At 46.1% G+C, this 18862-nt stretch overlaps 1 protein-coding gene across 5 annotated transcripts in view; it reads right to left on the bottom strand.

Annotated features, from left to right (window-relative positions):
• Positions 1 to 18862, bottom strand: part of LTF (lactotransferrin) — a 60239-nt gene that overhangs the window by 3256 nt on the left and 38121 nt on the right. For all 5 annotated transcript variants that reach the window (XM_067044495.1, XM_059076680.2, XM_067044497.1 and 2 more), the window contains 9 exons: positions 18435 to 18490; positions 14743 to 14921; positions 14113 to 14287; positions 13029 to 13183; positions 11834 to 11924; positions 9647 to 9694; positions 8539 to 8694; positions 6674 to 6815; positions 2316 to 2383 (listed from right to left, as the gene is read on the bottom strand). In XM_067044495.1, coding sequence (XP_066900596.1) covers positions 2316 to 2383; positions 6674 to 6815; positions 8539 to 8694; positions 9647 to 9694; positions 11834 to 11924; positions 13029 to 13183; positions 14113 to 14287; positions 14743 to 14921; positions 18435 to 18490 — 1070 coding nt within the window. The remainder of the gene's footprint in view (positions 1 to 2315; positions 2384 to 6673; positions 6816 to 8538; positions 8695 to 9646; positions 9695 to 11833; positions 11925 to 13028; positions 13184 to 14112; positions 14288 to 14742; positions 14922 to 18434; positions 18491 to 18862) is intronic.

Here is an 18862-nt window from a genome sequence, read left to right as displayed (position 1 = left end):
AAACTTCAAACATATCAAACATTAGTGCTATATCCTCACGATGGAGTATTACTCAGCAATAAAAAGGAGTCAAGTTCTGACACACGCTACGATGTGGATGAACCTTGAAAACATTATGCTAAGTAAAAGAAGCCAGTCACAAAAGATCACATATCGTAGGATTCCATTTATGTGAAATGTCCTGAATACGCAAATCTATGGAAACAGAAAGTGAATTGATGGTTGCCATCTCTGGGGGTGTGGGGAAGGGACTGATAATAGGTGCAGGGTTTCTTTAAGGAGTTTTGTGAATGTTCTAGAATTGGATTCTGTTGGCAGCTGCACAACTTAGAATGTGCTGGAGATCACTAAATCCCATTGAATCTACACTCTGAATGGGTGGATTTTGGAGTATGTAAATTGTATCTCCATAAAGCTGTTACATTTCTTTAAAAGAAAACCCTCCATGTATGCCATATTTTCCAGTGAGTTCCAGAAAAAGAAGTGCTGGTTTGTGTTCAAGAAGAAATTGTTGGGACTTCCCTGGTGGTAAAGTGGGTAAGACTACCAGCTCCCAAGGCAGGGGGCCCAGGTTCGATCCCTGGTCGGGGAGCTAGATCCTGCATGCCGCAATGAAGATCCCGTGTGCCGCAACTAAGAACTGGCTCAGCCAAATAAATAAATTAAATTAATAAGTATTTTTAAAAAAGAAGAAGAAAAAAATTGTTTCCTTTCGTATTCCAATGCTCTTAGTGTAACCAGAGAAAGGATAGGAACGTCTATGGGTTTATCAAATATGCTTTCAGTCAACTCTGATAAAATACAGTTGTGAAATCCCAGAGAAGCTTAAAACTAAATTTGACACCCATCTGATCCCTGGAGATCACTTAGATTCATGGTTCCTGAATTCAAACTGTAATTGTACACAGGTATGCCTGTGTGTGTGCAAATGTAGCTTTCGTGGTCAGGTGGCTGCTTCTCTCCTTTTGCCCTGTCCACTCAAGAAAAGACTTCCGGGGCTTCCCTGGTGGCGCAGTGGTTGAGAATCCGCCTGCCAATGCAGGGGACACAGGTTCGTGCCCCGGTCTGGGAAGATCCCACATGCCGCGAAGCGGCTGGGCCCGTGAGCCGTGGCCACTGAGCCTGCGCGTCCGGAGCCTCTGCTCTGCAATGGGAGAGGCCACAACAGTGAGAGGCCCGCGTACCACAAAAAAAAAAAAAAAAAAAAGAAAAGACTTCCGGGCTTCCCTGGTGGCGCAGTGGTTGAGAGTCCGCCTGCCAATGCAGGGGACACGAGTTCATGTCCCGGTCCAGGAAGCTTCCCACTGAATCTTCCCACTGCACATCTGGAGCCTGTGCTCCGCAACGGGAGAGGCCACAACAGTGAGAGGCCCGCGTACCGCAAAAAAAAAAAAAAAAAAAAAAAAAAAGAAAGAAAGAAAAGACTTCATGCATTCTCCTGGCTTTGTCCATTCGATACTGAGATCACCCCAGATTTACATGTCTGGGCTCGATTGCTCTCCCCAGGGACTTGGAGGAGTGGCTCTGGCTGTGGCTATCACTGAAGGGAAGAGGCAGAAAATGGAAGCAGCCCCTTTGAGGGGGGAAGTGGCAAGTCCTCTGCGGGGGTGGGGGGTGGAGGGCTAAGTGCAGCCGGTAAGGAGAGAGGTGCGGTTTGGGTTTGGAAGGCAGCACACCGCTGGTAGTCTTAAACTTGGTAATTAGTATTTTCACCAGAGGTCAGAAGAGAGAGTGACTATTCCTCTATTGGCTGGGGGGTTTTACCTTCTATCATCTGCATCTGCCTATGATTTTGTCCTCATTAACTCCCCAAGGAGTTTCCACACTGAGGGCTCACATGGGCTGAATGAAGGCTCCTACTTCCTTGTTTAAAAGGGGAAATTTAACCTGCATATGTCCAAATTTTTTTTTCATGTGTCATCCACATTCAGTTTCCAATAGGCTGAGACAGGAAGATGGTGTGCTTCTGTGGCTGACTCGACAAAGCCGGGGAGATAGTTGCGCCTGAGTATGGCTGGGGTGTGTGTGTGTGTGTGTGTGTGTGTGTGTGTGTGTGTGTGTGTGTGTGTGTGTGTGTGAGAGAGAGAGAGGCGGGGGGGAGGGAGGGAGGGAGGGAGGGAGCAAATTTGGTTTCAAAATCAATGTGACACCTATAGATGTTACCATGTTGCATATTGAGGTAAAGTATTTTAGAATTAATTTGATCCAAGTCTGGAAAAGGTTATAATATTTCCCAATTGCAAATCTGAATAGTAATCTGTGTCGTGATGGCAAAGATTCTTCTTTGAAGGGGAAAGGGAAACATCTTTACCTACCATTAGTATTCTCCAAGACAGTGACATCTTTCACAAATGCAACATCCCCAGCGTCCTCAGCCAGGCACCTAAAATGTTTCAGAGAATAAAAACATTGCCAGAGGGGCTTCCCTGGTGGCGCAGTGGTTCAGAATCTGCCTGCCAATGCAGGGGACATGGGTTTGAGCCCTGAGCCGGGAAGATCCCACGTGCCACGGAGCAACTAAGCCCGTGAGCCACAACTACTGAGCCTGCGCGCCTAAAGCCCGTGCTCCACAGCAAGAGAAGCCACGGCAATGAGAAGCCCGCGTACCACAACGAAGAGTAGCCCCGCCTGCCACAACTAGAGAAAGACCATGCGCAGCAACGAAGACCCAGCACGGCCAAAAAAAAAACATTGCCAACGAAGAAAAACTATTAGAGTTTTCATAAATATTCATATACACATTCCAAAAACTGAAACATGGAAGTAAACATAGAAAAGATAAGGACAAATATTTCTAGGAACTTAGAGTTTAAAATGGTAGATTGAAGATATATGGGTACCTTCCCTCCTTCTAAAATTCCAATAAAATGACATGAATGAGATTTTTTTTAAAGCCATAAATCTATGAGCCAGAGGAAGGCAAGAGGGAAAGAGAGAAGATAATAATGACAACGTTTCGAAGTAGAGATCAAATGGGTGAGCAGTAATTGACCCAAAAGAGCAAAGAGAGCTGTGACGTAAGTTGGAAGTGGGGGGCGCCCAGGAGAAAGCTGACGTGCACAGCAGAACTCCAGAAAGACTCAACAATTAGAAGTACTAGGCACCACTGAAAGTAGCTGAGAAAAGCAGGACTAGATAGAGCCTATATACATGCAGTGTAAATATATATGCCCAATCGATGAATTAAAAGAAGACCCACTAGAGAAATACCATTGTGAAGTTTCAGAACACTGGAGGGAGATTTAAAAATAATTTTTCGAACTATTTTTTATTTTATTTCTTTAAATCAAAAACTTTTCACAAAAATAGTTTTCAAAGCATTTTATATCGGATGAAACACAAAACTCAATTTTTCCTAAAGAGTATTCTTCATTCATAGTTAAATCTCTGTAAATTTAGAGAGAAATATAAAACATGTGTCTGATTTATTTACTCTTCACAAAATATTCTTTGTGTAGACCTGTTTGTCTAAGACACCTCATGAGCCTTCTAAAGCTTCTCTCTCAGAATTAGGAAGCCAAAAATAAATTGTTGAAAACTCAAAAAAATTCTTTTCAAGAAGAAAAAAACATCATATACAAAGAATCAGGGATTGAAAAATGGTACCAGATTTCTCAACAGAAACTCTAGCTTTAGAAGACAATGGATTAATGCTTTTAAATTTCTGAATTTGCTCGATTTTCTGTCTTTCTATGTTACATTCTGCATAATTTTTTTCACATATTTTCTGCATTGCTACCTCTCTTTTTAGCTATGTTTAATCTGTTAAACTGGTCGATTATATAGCAAACTTCAATTGCTGTCATCCTTTCTAGAAGTTCTATTTATTCCTTTTTAAAAATACTAACCTGTTTATTCTGCTGTTTTTTGCTTCTGGCAACTGTTCCCCCGTGTGTTTGTTTCACATTGTTATAATTACTTTTTACTGTGTCCTGCTCATTGTTACTGATAGAATATTTCTGAGCAGTCTTTGAGGCTTAAACTGAAGATGCTGTCTTCCAGACAGATTCCTAAATGGACTGCTAGTCTGGGACCACTTTTTAAAAAATTATGAGTTGAGAATTTCTGGACCATACTAGGAAACACAAGTTGGAGCTGCAAATCCATGCAAGAGCTGGCCCATGGTTTCAATTTTGCAGGGATGGCATGTATTTTCCTCCCAGTGTTCCTCAGCATCCAGGTAACCTGAAGCCTCCTGGGAGTGGGGTGGAAGTTACTTCTGGTTTACTCCTACCTTAAAGGTGCATGTAACCTCTGAGTTCAAGTTTGTCAGAATAGCTACCCTCAGGACAAAGTGTCTCCACCTAGGTCTCTGAATTCCTATTCCCCTTAGATTTTAGTCTAATAATCCCTTGTTACTTTGTCAGTTATTCAATGCTCTTAAGAACACGGGTGTGCGGCCTTCCCCAGTGGCGCAGTGGTTGAGAATCCGCCTGCCAATGCAGGGGACACGGGTTCGAGCCCTGGTCCGGGAAGATCCCACATGCCGCGGAGCAGCTGGGCCCGTGAGCCACAACTACTGAGCCTGCGCGTCTGGAGCCTGTGCTCCTCAACAAGAGAGGCCGCGAAAGTGAGAGGCCCGCGCACCGCGATGAAGAGTGGTCCCCGCTCGCCGCAACTAGAGAAAGCCCTCGCACAGAAACGAAGACCCAACACAGCCAAAAATAAATAAATAAATTTATAAAAAAAAAAAAAAAAAAAAAAGAACACAGGTGTGTGTGCGCACGTGCGTGTGTGTGTGTGTGTGTGTGTGCGTGTGTACTTAACCCAACATTTTTGCTTGTTTTTAGTGGGACAGTTGGTCAAAACACTTAATGCTCTCATTTCCCAGATATGGAAATCCTGTCAAAATTCCTAGGGAAATTGTTTTCCAGCCTGCACTTAGTTATCCAGCCAAACTATAAATCACTTCAAGGGTAGACTAAAGATGTTTTTAGACATGTAAATACTCAAAAAACAGAGCTCCTACTCACATGTAGGAGTTCTTTCTCAGAACATGTGTTCTGTTGCAACAAAACCAAGAAAACTAAAGATGTGGTATCCAGGAAACTGGTCATTTAGGAGGAAGTAAGACAATGAAAAATCCCAGAATGATGCTTAAGGGGAATCCCCAGACCACAGATATGTAGGGGGCTTCGCGAGGACCAATCCTGACTGGGGAGGAGGGTGGAGATCTTCAGGTGCAACACTCCCCGGTAAATGATGAATCTGGGACAGCCTCCAGTCTGTTTGTGCATGGATTGCTACATTTATGCTACTAGTAGAAGGTTTGAGGGATGAATAAGTGATTTTTTAAAAGAAGTACAGAAAATTAAGCAAATTTTTAAAAGACACGTATCAACTCCAGAGTAAACAAAAACTCTTTTCAATAATGGAAATATAATCTTATTATATCACATATTTAATATGAGACTAATATTTACATATTCATCATAAAGTAAGCACTAAATATGTCATACTCTTGTTGGATACTAAAAGGAGGTGAAGCTTGTGGTTATGGGTGGAAGAAGCACAGGAGCAGTATGAGAGGCTACATCTTCTTCTTTCATAATGGAAAGTCAGCAGAAAATAGCTGACATCTAAAAATCAAGAGCCAGCAATATACACGGATGTTAGTTAGAAACAGAGATAAATATGGTTCTGATGCCAGCTTTCGATCTGAGCAAAAGACAAAGCATTTCCTTCTCGTATAAATAGGAATGCTAAAGTGTAGGTGTTTCCAGTGAAATAATACCTTACCAAAGGTTTGGAAAAGAAAACCACAGGGTTTTTTATCAGACGTGTTGTCTATTCAATATTTCTGAGTAGAATCACATCACAACTCTTACATTTGCAAAACTTTAGCCCCTTAAAGATATTTTTGCACATTCACGAAATTTTTGTTTTATAACTCACTCAGAGTATAGCAAAAGCTACTTTTAGATCATCCCATCACTGGCGAGAAGGCTACTGAATTTATATTAAAAAATTCAAAGACCAGTTTGGGCAGTCATTCTCAGGTACATGACGCCACCTGGTGGTGAAATATATTCTTGGCGAACACAGAAAAACGGATGGGGGAGAACTCTGCCCTTCGAACTCCTAATTGTACCACTGAGAAGTAACGTCTGGATTATAAATAAAATGAAGACTGTGGAAAGATACTGTGACTTACTAAGTGTTTATAATTGGTGAATTCTGAAAACTTAGTTTTTGGTTTATTTTTCACTAGTGGAGAATAACACTGGGCTATCTTGCCATTTCTAAGGCCAAAATCAAAGAGGAAAGTAAAACATGAAACATAACAATGACCTAGGTAGGGGTAGAGGGTAGTGCCTGTGAGAAAGAGAATTCTTCCGCATAAACTGAATTGCAGAAAGGACTGATACCACAACCTCTTCCCATTTGATGCTGAGGATGAGGACACTGAGGCCCACTGAGGTTGACCTTGGCTCCCGGCCACAAGGGGGAGACCAGCAGAGCTGAGGTCAGCCAGCCCCAGGGCCAGTCCCCACTCTTGGGGTGGTGGGTGCGATGGGAGGAGCCCTCCCCAGCCCGCCCATCAGCTGATCCCCGGGCTGCCCCTTGGCTCTGCTGTGATGGGCCACGTTGGGCCCCTTAGAAATGCAGTGCCAAGATGCCGGAGGATGGAGAACAAGGCCCCGTCCTGGTGAAGCCTGGCCACAGCACTCACCTGAAAGCCCCAGTGTAGCCATAGTACCTCTCCTTACTGTTGGGCACACACTTGTCCATGTTCTGGTCATCGCCAACACACAGTGCACAGAGACTGGATCTCGGGTCAGCCCCAGGGGCACAGCTTTGACCAAAGAATTCATCTGCAGAGAAGAAGCACGGGGAGTCAGCTCTTACCTGAGTCAAGCTAAGCGGTCTTTACCTAACAGGTGATGTGGCTTGGTTTCCATTCATCATATTGGCCAAGGCACATAGAACACAGTCATTATATAACACACAGGAACATGTTACTACCAACCCGGGCCCCACCAAGGTTCAGAAAAACTTGAGACTGTAGGTACTTGAGACGGGAAACCTGATGAGGGATGGGGAAGAGAGTGTGTAATTGTACAAAGGGTCCCATCATCACAGCCTCGAGCTGGGGACTCAACTTGATGAACCTGATGGCCATTTCAGCAGAAGCTGCAAAATGTCCACTCCAGGATCTGATTTCCCCTTTTCCTCAGTAATAGGAACCCTGCTTTTTACCTGGGCACCTGGTCCCTTAGAACAGAGACAAAGCTCACTCTGTGGCTAGTAAGCCACATGGCTAAGTATCGCCAGTGAAATATGAGCAGGAATGTTGGGTGCCAGTGTCCTGACATCCTTAAAAGACAGTTGGCACATGTGTTTTGCCCCGTCTCCTTCCCTTCCTTCATTCTGCACGTGGAATGCAGAAGTGGGGACTGGACCCCCAGATGTGACGTGGGCCATGAGCGACCTTGATTGAGCACGGAAGCCACATATGTTTCAGAACAGCCAGATGTTTGAAACCTGGGCCCCTGACACCATGTGGTCGTCCTGCCAGCTCTGGACAACCCACGTCTGGACTTCACTCACGTGGGAGAGAAATAAACTTCTATTCACTTCTGCTGGGGGTTTTCTGTCCTTGCAGCTGAACCTAATATGAACCAACCCACCATGTGATTTAACCCACATTAAGGAGTTAACATGGATTAATACGGATTAAAGAGAGAGGAAATAAAGGTGACAAGAAAGCCCTGCCCCGACGAGCAAGTAGCACCCATTATCCGACTCATGCAGCCCCTGCCACTGGAAGAGCCATGCCACGTGCCAAGCTCGGGCTAGGGCTGGGAGTGTCCCACCGTGGTCCTGGCAGCTTGCCCACAAGCTGGAGGCTGCCGTGGGGTCATAGAGAGCGACACCAGTGTGCACTGCTAGTGAGGAACAGAGCCACACGAGAGCCCACCAAGCCGGGATCGCAGACCCATTCAAAATGCAGCAGGGCCCCACTTGAGCAGACGCCTGCCTGGGAGGTGGGCCACGACAAGAACGTGGCACACAGCTCCACGCCCACGGCAGGTAGGGCGTGGCTCACGTGTGGAGTGTGAGCACGGCCTGCGGCCAGGGAGGGGAGGCTGAGCCAAAAGCCTGGAGGTCTTACTCAGTTTCCTCTACAGCGTGGAGTAAGAAGTCTGTTCTGTTTAGTAACAGAAGTCACCTTTCGTGAGGAAGGCAGACGGCTTTTCCCAAACTGAGAAGCCAGTGCCTGGGAGGAATTTAGATCCGGAGCTCCAGGAAGCAAAAAATGCCTTTTGTACTTCTCAGGACCTGCATCCATTCTTAGGGTGCAGAGAAACAGACTGATCCTCCAGTTTTGCACCTTCGTGTGGCGTGGAGGGGGTATGGGAAGTGCTGTGTGGAGAAGCTGCAGAAAGCAGCCGCAGGGGGTTCCTGCTTACACCAGAAAAGGCCTGTAAGCCACGGTCAGCCTGCAAGACCCCACACCTCCCCTCCTTGAGTTCTACAGAGGACCCCAGCCTGCTCCTCAGGATGGCTGACCCACAACTCCCTCGGGACTCCTACCAAATTTGCAGGAGCCTGTCCGGTTGGCGATCAGGCCCATGGGGATGTTCCAGCCTGCAGTCCTGTCCACGGCAGTGTGGCAGGACTTCTTGCCTCTCAGAGAATTCCACGTGAGCTCATCATTTGCCTTCTTGACAACTGCCACGGCAAGATACCCTTGGACAAGAGAAGAGCAAGTCTTAGCCTCCCAGGGCCCGGTCCATGGACTCCACCGCAGCTGTGTGCAACCCAAGCCAACAAGGGTCAAGAAGCATCACCAGGCAATGATTCCCCCAGATGACTGGCCACTGTCTGATAGACCAACAAAATGTAAGCTGCTGCTCTATGTTAAGATGAGATTGATCTGGGTTATGAAATGAAATTGTAAGCTGATCCTTGAAGTGATAGCTGGGGACTGTCCTTGACCAGCCATATACTGTCGCTGAGTTATAAACTGGCAATTCATTCTATTTTTGATGGGGGTTACTAAAGCCACAAACACTGACCAAGAAGCATGACCCCAAGAGTGCATAAATCGCCAACTGCAACATGCAATATACCAGCTGCATCAGGCCAGAGCAATGACGGTCGCCGAATAAGTGCTGTGTGGATGCAGGGGGTGTGTCCCCAAGGACTTCCCTGTGCTGACAGAGGGTAAATGGGGTGCAGTCCTCCTCCTGAGAGCACGCACCCGGCAGACTCCGCTGTCGGCAACTGCAGAGCTCTGCCGAAGCTGAGGAAGCACCAGCTCTGGCAGGCAGGTGGGCTGGTGCACAGGGCAAGGGATTTAGCACAAGGGACTTGGTTCCAGGCCAGGATCTGCCACAGTATTCTCAATGGCTGTGAGTGAGATCCGGGACACTGTTTCTGCATCCATATGAGATGGGGGTGTAACACCCCACCTTCCCCGTGGTCAGGACAAAATGAGCAACTCTGATATTTCTCTGCCATGTATGAAGAGCCATAGAAACATAATTATAGTTACTCATCTCTGAATGATTCGCATCTGCAAAAGCACTTACAGCTTCTATGGCTGCATCTCTGTGAGGTTTTTTTTAAGTTCCCACCACCTCCTCCTCCAGATACAAAAACTTACCCTTGACTCTGAAAGTGATCGATTCCAACTCACCTTCCCTTGGCCTGTGCACACAATCTGAGCCATTACTTTTGGAGGATTCTGAAAGAATAAAGATAAGCAAAACGTCATTAAACACATGTTTTATTGTGTTCATATATTTTTCAAAGGTACACACATATCAAAGAACATATACTGGCATGGTTTTGTGTACATGTGTTTTTAATATAAATAAATGGCACTGTATTATAGACTTCACTAAGTTTCCTCCTTTGTTTATTTTCAACCCAATACTGTGTTTTTAAGCTCTTTTTTTTTTTTTTTTTTTTTTTTTTTTTGCTGTGCCATGTGCCTTGCAGGATCTTAGTTCCCCGACCAGGGATCGAACCTGGGCCCCGACAGTGAAAGCACTGAGTACTAACCCCACTGGGCCACCAGGGAATTCCCTAATTGAAGTATAGATGATTTACAATGCTGTGCCCGTCTCTGCTGTACAGCAAAGTGACTCAGTTATACACATACCTACATTCTTTTTTAAATATTCTTTTCCATTATCGTTTATCCCAGGAGACTGGATATAGTTCCCTGTGCTATACAGTAGGGCCTTGTTGTTTATCCATTCTAAATGTAATAGTTTGCATCTACCAACTCCAAACTCCCAGTCCATCCCTCTCCTCCTCCCTCTCCCCCTTGGCAACCACACGTTTGATCTCTATGTCTGTGAGTCTGTTTTGTAGATAGGTTTATTTGTGCCATATTTTAGATTCCACATATAAGTGATATCATATGATATTTGTCCCAATATTGTGTTTTTAAGTTCAAACCGCCTAACTGTCTGTAACTCATTGAGCTGAGTTAGGGCTCCTAAGTTCACGCTTCCAGTGTTGTCACTGACATCTTCATACACGTCTGGGGATGTACCCAGGGGTGGAACTGCTGAAACTAATGTCTGGACAGTTCAATCTCCACATAAACCAATCAACTATCTTTTTTGTTTAAGCCAGTTGGCAATGGGATTGTGTCATTTGCAACCAAAGTACTCCTACCTAATCCTCGCCCGTTGGAAGTTAGGGGCACCTTGTCTCACCTGCCTCACCTCCTCTAGTTCCCTCTGGAGAGGCTAAGGATAAAGTTAGCATTTCTTATGTCCCTTCAGCATGGGGAGATCCATGCTTTCAGACTCAGTAACTGGCTTCTCCTTGGGAAAAAGTCGCATCACTCTCGTTTCACGTGGTGGATAATGTGAATCTGTAGGTGTTGTTTTATTGGAAAAGTATTTTTAATTGGTTTACAACATTATGTAAGTTTCATGCATACAGCATTATGTTTTGACTTCTATATACCTACCAAAAGTTTAGTTTCCATCTACAGCTGACACCCTTTACCCATTTCCCTCTCCCCCCACTCCCCCTTTCCCTCTGCTATCCACTACTCTATTCCCTGAATCTGTGTGTTTGTTTTTGTTTGATTTGGTTTGGTTTGTTCACTTATTTTTTTAATATTCCACATAGGAGTGAAATCAGAAGGTATTTGTCTTTGCAGAATCAAGTCCAAAGAGACTGTCGCAGCAGTTCCAGGCAGCAGAAATGCATATATGTGCTTACCAAACGACACGGACACAGATGTTCATAGCAACGCTATCCACAGCAGCCAACTGGAAATTACCCAAATGCTCATCCACAGTAGAAAATAACTGCAGTGGAGTCACACAATAGAATACTACAAAACGAGGTATAATGCTGAGCAAAAGACATTTTTAAAAGCACATGCTGTGCAACTCCATTTACATAGAATTCAAAAACGGGCAGAACTGATCTGTGCCAATTGAAGTCAGGAGTCATTACCCTTGCTGGAGTAAGGGGGCTGGTGACAGGAGGACACAAAGAGACTTGTGGTACCTGCTGTGTCTTGCTCTGGGCCCTAGTGCTTGGGGATGTACCTCTTTGTGAAATGTCCTTGAGTTGTACACTTGTGTGTACTTTTCTGCATATATATTATACTTTACTAAAATCTTTTTTTAAATTAAGAAGAAGAAACCAATCGGGGCTTTGTAAGTTCTCACTACAATAGGCTGTGTGGGTAACACAGCCCCTTTCATCTATTCTTTCCCCTGATTCTCCTGTTTGAACATACCTGTCCATTTTAATGTCTCCACTTGGACCCACTGAGTGGGGTTACTCCTCTCTACCCCACCCCTGAAGCTCTGAGGGAATAAACCAGAGAGGACTCTTCTCCACTTACTTTGGTTCTCTGCCAGGACAGGCACCAAACCACACTTGCCCGCAGTGTAGACATATCCTCCATCTAAGCTCAGGGCATCAGCTTCTCCTTTCTGCCAAGACAAAGCATATCTCCAGCACCACAGTGAGGCTGTTTCCTGTCCCGCCTGTCTTTACAGCTCTGAGAGAATGGCTGTCAGGTGCCCCAGTAAAGCAGCAAGGGTTGAACTGAGCACCCCAAGGAAACGCCATGTGCACTATTAATTCTCTACCAGCCTACATGCCTTTCATGCTGTCCCTTCCGTTGGAAAGACCGGGTACAGGTAGCCCGGTCCTCTGAACAAAATCCCTTTCTGCACTTGGAGTACTGTTGGATGCCCTCCTGGACCAGCCTCCCTCACTGAGGAGACAGATGGGAACAGCTGGTCTTGTCTAGTCTCTGCTCATTAGCGAGACACTCAAAGTGCTACACAGAAGCTATTCAACAAGTGAGCAGAAACAAATTCACTCACTATCAGAATGAACGAGCCCACGCTCCAGAATTGGAACATGGACTCATCAAGATTGTAAAACTCCCTCTTTGACTAAGTACTAATTTTTTTACAACATTATTAAAGCTAATAGGAGATGTGGATTGAGATTTCTATTCAAGGCTGCACAGCACAGGGTTATTGTTAACAACAAAATAAGGACACAAAGAATAGGGTCATGACTAAACTGTGTCGCACCATATAAAAGATATCCTGAAATCACTTTTTAAAGTGTTTTCAAAGAATAAATCACGTGGGAAAATGGCCATGATACACTGTTAAGTGAAAAGGACTCAAACTACATAACTGGAAAGACCCAGTACTTTTCCGAGGCTAAACTGAGATGAACCGAGAAATCCTGGAGTGGGGAAGTTAGTAAAACTCTGTGGTATCTCTGTGTGAGGTCCCAGTGTTTTGTTTGTTTTTACATCACATCTTTCTATATTTTCCAAATTACCTGCATTCATCGCAACTTGTTCTTAAAATCAGATTGGAAAGCCCACAGTAAACAGGCTGCAGACGGAAAGCTGTGCCTGTTCCCACACTGCGCAGGCGCGAGCAGACCCCGCCCCCGGGGCCGTAGCGCCTCCAAGGTCCGCCGCACATCAGACCGGATGCCTGTGACCTCGGTCTCCTAGGAGCGCTGCCCTGCCCGCACCGCCCGCAGGGCCGCCGCTGGCCACCTACCAGGACCAGGGCGATGCAATCCTCGGTGGTGGAGGCCGTGGCGCAGGCCACGATCTGGCTGCTCTGGAGGCTCCACTGCTGGCACTTGCGCTGCTCCTCGGGTCCCACCGCGCACCACACGACCCGCGCGCGCCGCGCCTCCACCTCCGCTGCAGCTGCCCGGGGACAAGACGGTCGGCAGGTGCCCTGAGCCCAGCGAGGGACACCCAGGCCCGCCGACCTCCCTGGACCGCGGGCTCCACTCAGAGCGCCCTTCCTGCCCCGACGCTCGCTGGGAGGGAGCTACTTCCTCCAGGGAAGAGTGGAATCAGACACCTGCGCCTCTTCCCCTCCACGTGCTCCCCTCCCCCCTCCATTCTCAGCTCCCCAGACCCTTCTTGAGGCATAGCCCTCCTTGTGTATCATTTCTGTTCCTTTGGAGGCTTCCCCGGCTTCTAACCCACCCTTCAAGCTTTAGTGTAATGAAAGAGATACAGAGATATTGCCTCATATCTCTGTCCTACGGGACAAAAGCTCCAGGACACAGAAACAGTGGCAGCCCCAAGAGATGGCCTAGGGGACCTTGAGCCCTGTCCTGACTTCCCCCTAAGGCAGGCAGTCACCAACCACTGACAACAGCGCAGCTTCCCAGTTCACCCAGACTCCATCTGAAGCCTCCAGTGGAGAAGCAGCCATGGCTGAGCTGGCCCAATGTGGTATCCCAGCCAAGTTCAGGGCCCAGGCACTGGGCCGTGTCCCACCAGGCCTCTGGATTTATCCCAGGAGGGGCTCTGGCTCTCTTGGTTCACGTTCATACTTCTCACTTCCTGGGAGGCAAACTGACTGTTCCGTCAGGGCTGGGGAGCCTGACACACACAGGGACCTGTGGCAGTACTATCAGGAGGCAACACATTTCTTTGGAGACACTTTTCACCTGACTTGGTCCACAGAAGATGCTCCCACTCACATCAGACCTACCATGGTGAAGACCTCCAGTGGCTGGGAGATGGCCAAGTGACCACTACAGAGCAGGGCCATGGGCTGGGGGTGAGGTGCTCCCCACCCACACCAGCCTGCCCTTGGGGCCTGCCTGGTCCTCACTCACTTGCCCTCAGGCCCTGCAACGCGGTGAGGTAGCGGAAGCCCAGGTACAGTCCAGAGTCTATCTTTGAGGGGATCCTCAAAAACCCAAGGGCAGAGTCTTTGAACAGCAGGTCCTTCTGCCCACGAGGAGAGCCAAAGAGCTGGAAGCCCTGTGGAGTGCTTTTTCCAAACTTCTCCTAATTAAGGGAAAGGAGAATTATGATGTCAGTGGTAAACAGGAAACAAAAACACGATGTTGAAAGAGAATATCTGGAATTTAGGGATGATTCTGAGAGGAGGAACCTTGGTTGACTTCCTCCCATAGAGGGACTCAAGCCACCCCTGTGACATAGCTCAGTTATGGCTTCATCTTTAAAAAGCTGCTGGGTTCCAAGCACTTTAGAGTCCTGAGAATATTGCATTGTCCTCCCCCTGCTTCTACTTCAGCCCATGAGACACCTCCAGTCCGTAATGCTAGAAGGGGCTTCATTGTTCCTGCTGTGTGGAGTATGGCCTAGAGACAGGCAAGCCACTGCATCTGTGCAGTGAGGCTACAGAGGACTTCTACAGTGGCGGGAAGTTAGGGAAGGAAGGAAGGAAACTTCCCCACCACCAAATCCAAGCAGGTTAGGGGTACTCTGGGTGGGGATACCTGTGCCTTGTGGAGAAGCTTCCAGATCAAGTCCTCCTTGCCATCCACACTTCGTGCCACAACCGCATGAGAAGGGATCTGGGCTAGGTGGCACTCCTTGAATGCATCCACTGGCTTCCGAGTATTGTTTGGGCAGAGCAGCTCATACTGGTCCCTGTCAGCCTTCTCTGGCAGGTTCTCTAGGGAAAGAGGGAGATGGAGGGGAGCCCAGATGAGGCAAACCCAGGCAGTAGCCATGAGCTGTAGTCCCCCTTCCCCAAAAGAATTTGAGCTGGAGGAGACATCTTACACAGTTGACAAAACTGGGGGTCAGAAAGGCAGTGGATTGCTCCAGAATATCCAGAAAGGTAAAGATAGTGCCCAAAAAGCCTCAGGGGCAAGGCCATGTTCCTCTGATTGGATCATACAGGCCCCGGGGTTGCTGCAACTCCTGCCTGGCAAGCCAAGGAGGCTGAACCAGACCCATCTGTTTCCATGGCAACTCCACCTAGAAAAGGGTCACATGATGGAGACAAGCCCAGGGGGCCAGCCAGGGGCTTCTGCCTTACCCACATCTCTAGCAAGAATAAAAACAAGAAAAATTTTAAAGCAAGAAATACAGTTGAGCCACTTCTCAACCCTTGGGTGTATCGAAAGAAGAGAAAAGATTATTTTTACGAGTGAGTTCATCCCAATTTGGAACTGTTAATCTAGATCACATGTAAATTGCTTCAGAAAACATAAAGTGACAGAAACTGACCCAAGTTGTTTTATGAGCTTAGTATAATCTTGATCTCAAAATCAGAGAAAGAAGTGCAGGAGGGGTTAATTACAGACCTATTTTACTTATGAACATAAACACAAAAATCTAAAATAATTAGCAAACTCAATATAATACAGTATTTTAAAACTAATAGATCAGGATTAAGGTTTATCAGTTTATTCCATTCACAAAAGAATGGCTGAATGTCAAAGAAGCTAAAGTAATTCATGACAAGAATGGGTTAAAGGAAAACCATGAGATCATCTTAATCCTAATAGGTGTAGAAAAAGCATTTATATGTTCAACAACTATATGTGCTTTTTTTTTTTAGTTTTGGAAAACTAGTAACATAGAGAACTTGGCAAAGGTATTAAACTTGATAAATGCCACTTATCAAAATATCTACAGCAAAATCATACTAAAAGAAGAAAATTTAAACAGTCACTTCAAAATCAGGAACAAGGCAAAGAAGTCAGCTGTCACGTTGCCAACACAATAACAGACGACCTGGATTTCACAATTTACTAAAGAAATAAGAGATATAAACACTGGGAAAAAGACAAACTCTAATTTTTTAAAGATGAGGTACTCACCTACATAGAAAAGCCAATGAAACCAAGAAAAAACTAATAAACTAACGAGAGTCCAGCAAGGCAACTCTACAAAAATCAAGTGTTACTCTCATTAGCAATAATAAAACAGAAACTAATACAGAATATGATGCTATAATAGCAACTAAAACCATTAAATAGCTGGTAATTAGCCTCATTAAACAATGCAGGAAGGAGTTCCCTGGGGGACTAGGGGTTAGGATTCGGTGCTTTCACTGCGGTGGCCTGGGTTCAGTCCCTGGTTGGAGAACTGAGATCCCGCAAGCCATGCTGCGCAGCCAAAATCAAACAAAAACAAACAATGCAGGAGACCAAGAGAAAAATGTTAAGTTCTATAAGTTCTGTTAAGGGACATAAAAAGAGATGTGATCAAAAGGGAGAGATTTATCATGATCAGGGATTGGACAGTTTGACATAAATATGTCAATTTTTCATGAATCAATTTAAATTCAATACAATTCTACTTAAAGTATGATGTTTTTAGAAATTCAACAAAATAATTCTAAAATTTTAGTTAGAAAATAAATAGCAAAGTGTTGGGGGAAGGCGCTTGTGTGCACGCTCTCTCTCCCCAGACCCCCACAAGCTATTAAGAACCACTACAGGGCTTCCCTGGTGGCTCAGTGGTTGGGAGTGCGCCTGCCGATGCAGGGGATGCGGGTTCGTGCCCCGGTCCGGGAGGATCCCACGTGCCGCGGAGCGGCTGGGCCCGTGAGCCATGGCCGCTGGGCCTGCGCGTCCGGAGCCTGTGCCCCGCGGCGGGAGAGGCCACAGCAGTGAGAGGCCCGCGTACCACAAAAAAAAAAAAAAAAGAAAAAGAACCACTACAAGCCAGAGTAATAAAAGCAGAAAAATACAAATAAGCCAATGAAACAAAATAGCTCAGAAACTGATCCATGATTATAAACAAGCTTGATGCATAGGAGGCTCCACATATCAGTAGGAAAAGGGTGGAATTTTTTACAGTCGTTACTGTAAGGAAAATGGTCTTACTCTAAAGGGGGAAAATGCTGAAGCTAAATCCATACCTGATTTCCTAGATAGAGTACGTATGAACAAACAAGTGTGTGTTAGGGAGGGGAGTCTATAAATCTTATTGTAGAAAATCTTTATGATTTGGAGGGAAGAGGGCATCTTTAAAAGTCCCCAAAACACAAACCAGCAGGGCAAAAGTGACCAACTTGACCTTATCAATATCAAGGGCTTCTGTTCAACAAAGGTGCTACCGACAGATTTTTTGACTGAAAAAAGACTCTCCTAAAGTCTAGAACCAACAATGGCTGGATATCTAGAGAGAAGGAATGCCTAGCCTTGAATCAAAATCATGAAGAAACAGACATGAAAATCAAGAGGAAAATAGTCAAAGATGATAAAAGAAGAAAGGGAAGCCCAAACTACTAGCAAATATACTGAGATGATCAAACTCACTAGACGTCAGAGAAATGCAAAATAAACCAACAATGACATATCCATTGCTTTACAACCATAGATAATAAAATGTGATGCGTGCGGACTTCCCTGGTGGCGCAGTGGGTAAGAACCCGCTTGCCAGTGCAGGGGACACGGGTTTGATCCCTGGTCCAGGAAGATCCCACGTGCCGCGGAGCAACTAAGCCCGTGCGCTTAGTTGCAACAACTACTGAGCCTGCGCTTTACAGCCCACAAGCCACAACTACTCAGTCTGCACACTGCAACCACTGAAGCCCATGCGCGTAGAGCCCGTGCTCCACAGCAAGAGAAGCCACCACAATGAGAAGCCCGGGCACCGCAACGAAGAGTAGCTCCCACTTGCTACAACTAGAGAATGCCCGCACACATCAACGAAGACCCAATGCAGCCAAAAAAAAAAAAAAAAAAAAAAAAAAGTGATGTGTGCTTTCCATGGAGCATTTCTCATCTATTAGAACCACTGAACCAGACAAGTACAACAACACGGATAAATCTCCAAAGCAAAATGCTGAGTGGAACACCTTGATCACATCACGATCGATAATGATCAGTAAAGCTTCTGTGAGCTTAGAACCCAGAAACACAAACCAGCACTACACATTTTGCAAGACCACGTATATCTCGGAGGACACGTGTCAAATACATTGGCATGGGCATCTTTGAGGGGGAAGAGAAAGACGGCGGGCTTGGGAGATTTGAAGAAAACTGATCGCTTAAAATGTGAAATAACATAAAATAAGAGCTATGCTCTGTAGGGAACCTTGATGATTGTGTGCCAGGAAGTGAGGAGTCAAATTAGCTCACCACTTGGAATTATAATAAAGTGAAATGAAATAAAATAAGGAAAGACAAGGAAAGGAGGCAGTACCCGTGGCTCTTCCTCCTCTTACCAAACACTGTACTGTCTTTGACGAAAGCCACGTCTCCAGCCCCGTCTTGCAGACACCTGTGGGATGAGAAAGCACCAGAAGGGTCAGCACAGAGCGGCCCTCCCCGACTTCTTCCTCGTGCCTCCCTGTGGAACAGGGTCCTGGGGCTTGTCTTCTGTGGGCTCCTGATCTGTGGAGGGCAGGGCCCTCAGTCTTTGGGGCATCCCCACTGGGAAGGCTTCAGGGGTCACCTCCAGGTGAATTCTGAGGAAGAAGGGCTCAGGTGCTGGCCAGAGACCCCTGCTTTCTGCTTTAAGGGCTGAGAGGGCCAAACTTTGTCCTTCTATGTAAAAGAGTTTCGAAGCCTCTACACCAGAGGGTAAAAGTAGTGTCCTTGGCCACGTGGCTTTTTTCTCCCAGGACTGCGTGGCAGATGTGCCCTGGCCAGC

The sequence above is a fragment of the Kogia breviceps genome, chromosome 10 (genome assembly GCF_026419965.1).
Source record: "Kogia breviceps isolate mKogBre1 chromosome 10, mKogBre1 haplotype 1, whole genome shotgun sequence".
Taxonomy (NCBI): Eukaryota; Metazoa; Chordata; class Mammalia; order Artiodactyla; family Physeteridae; genus Kogia; species Kogia breviceps.
Note: the sequence above shows the minus strand (reverse complement) of the source record. Positions and strands in the feature narration are given on the sequence as shown.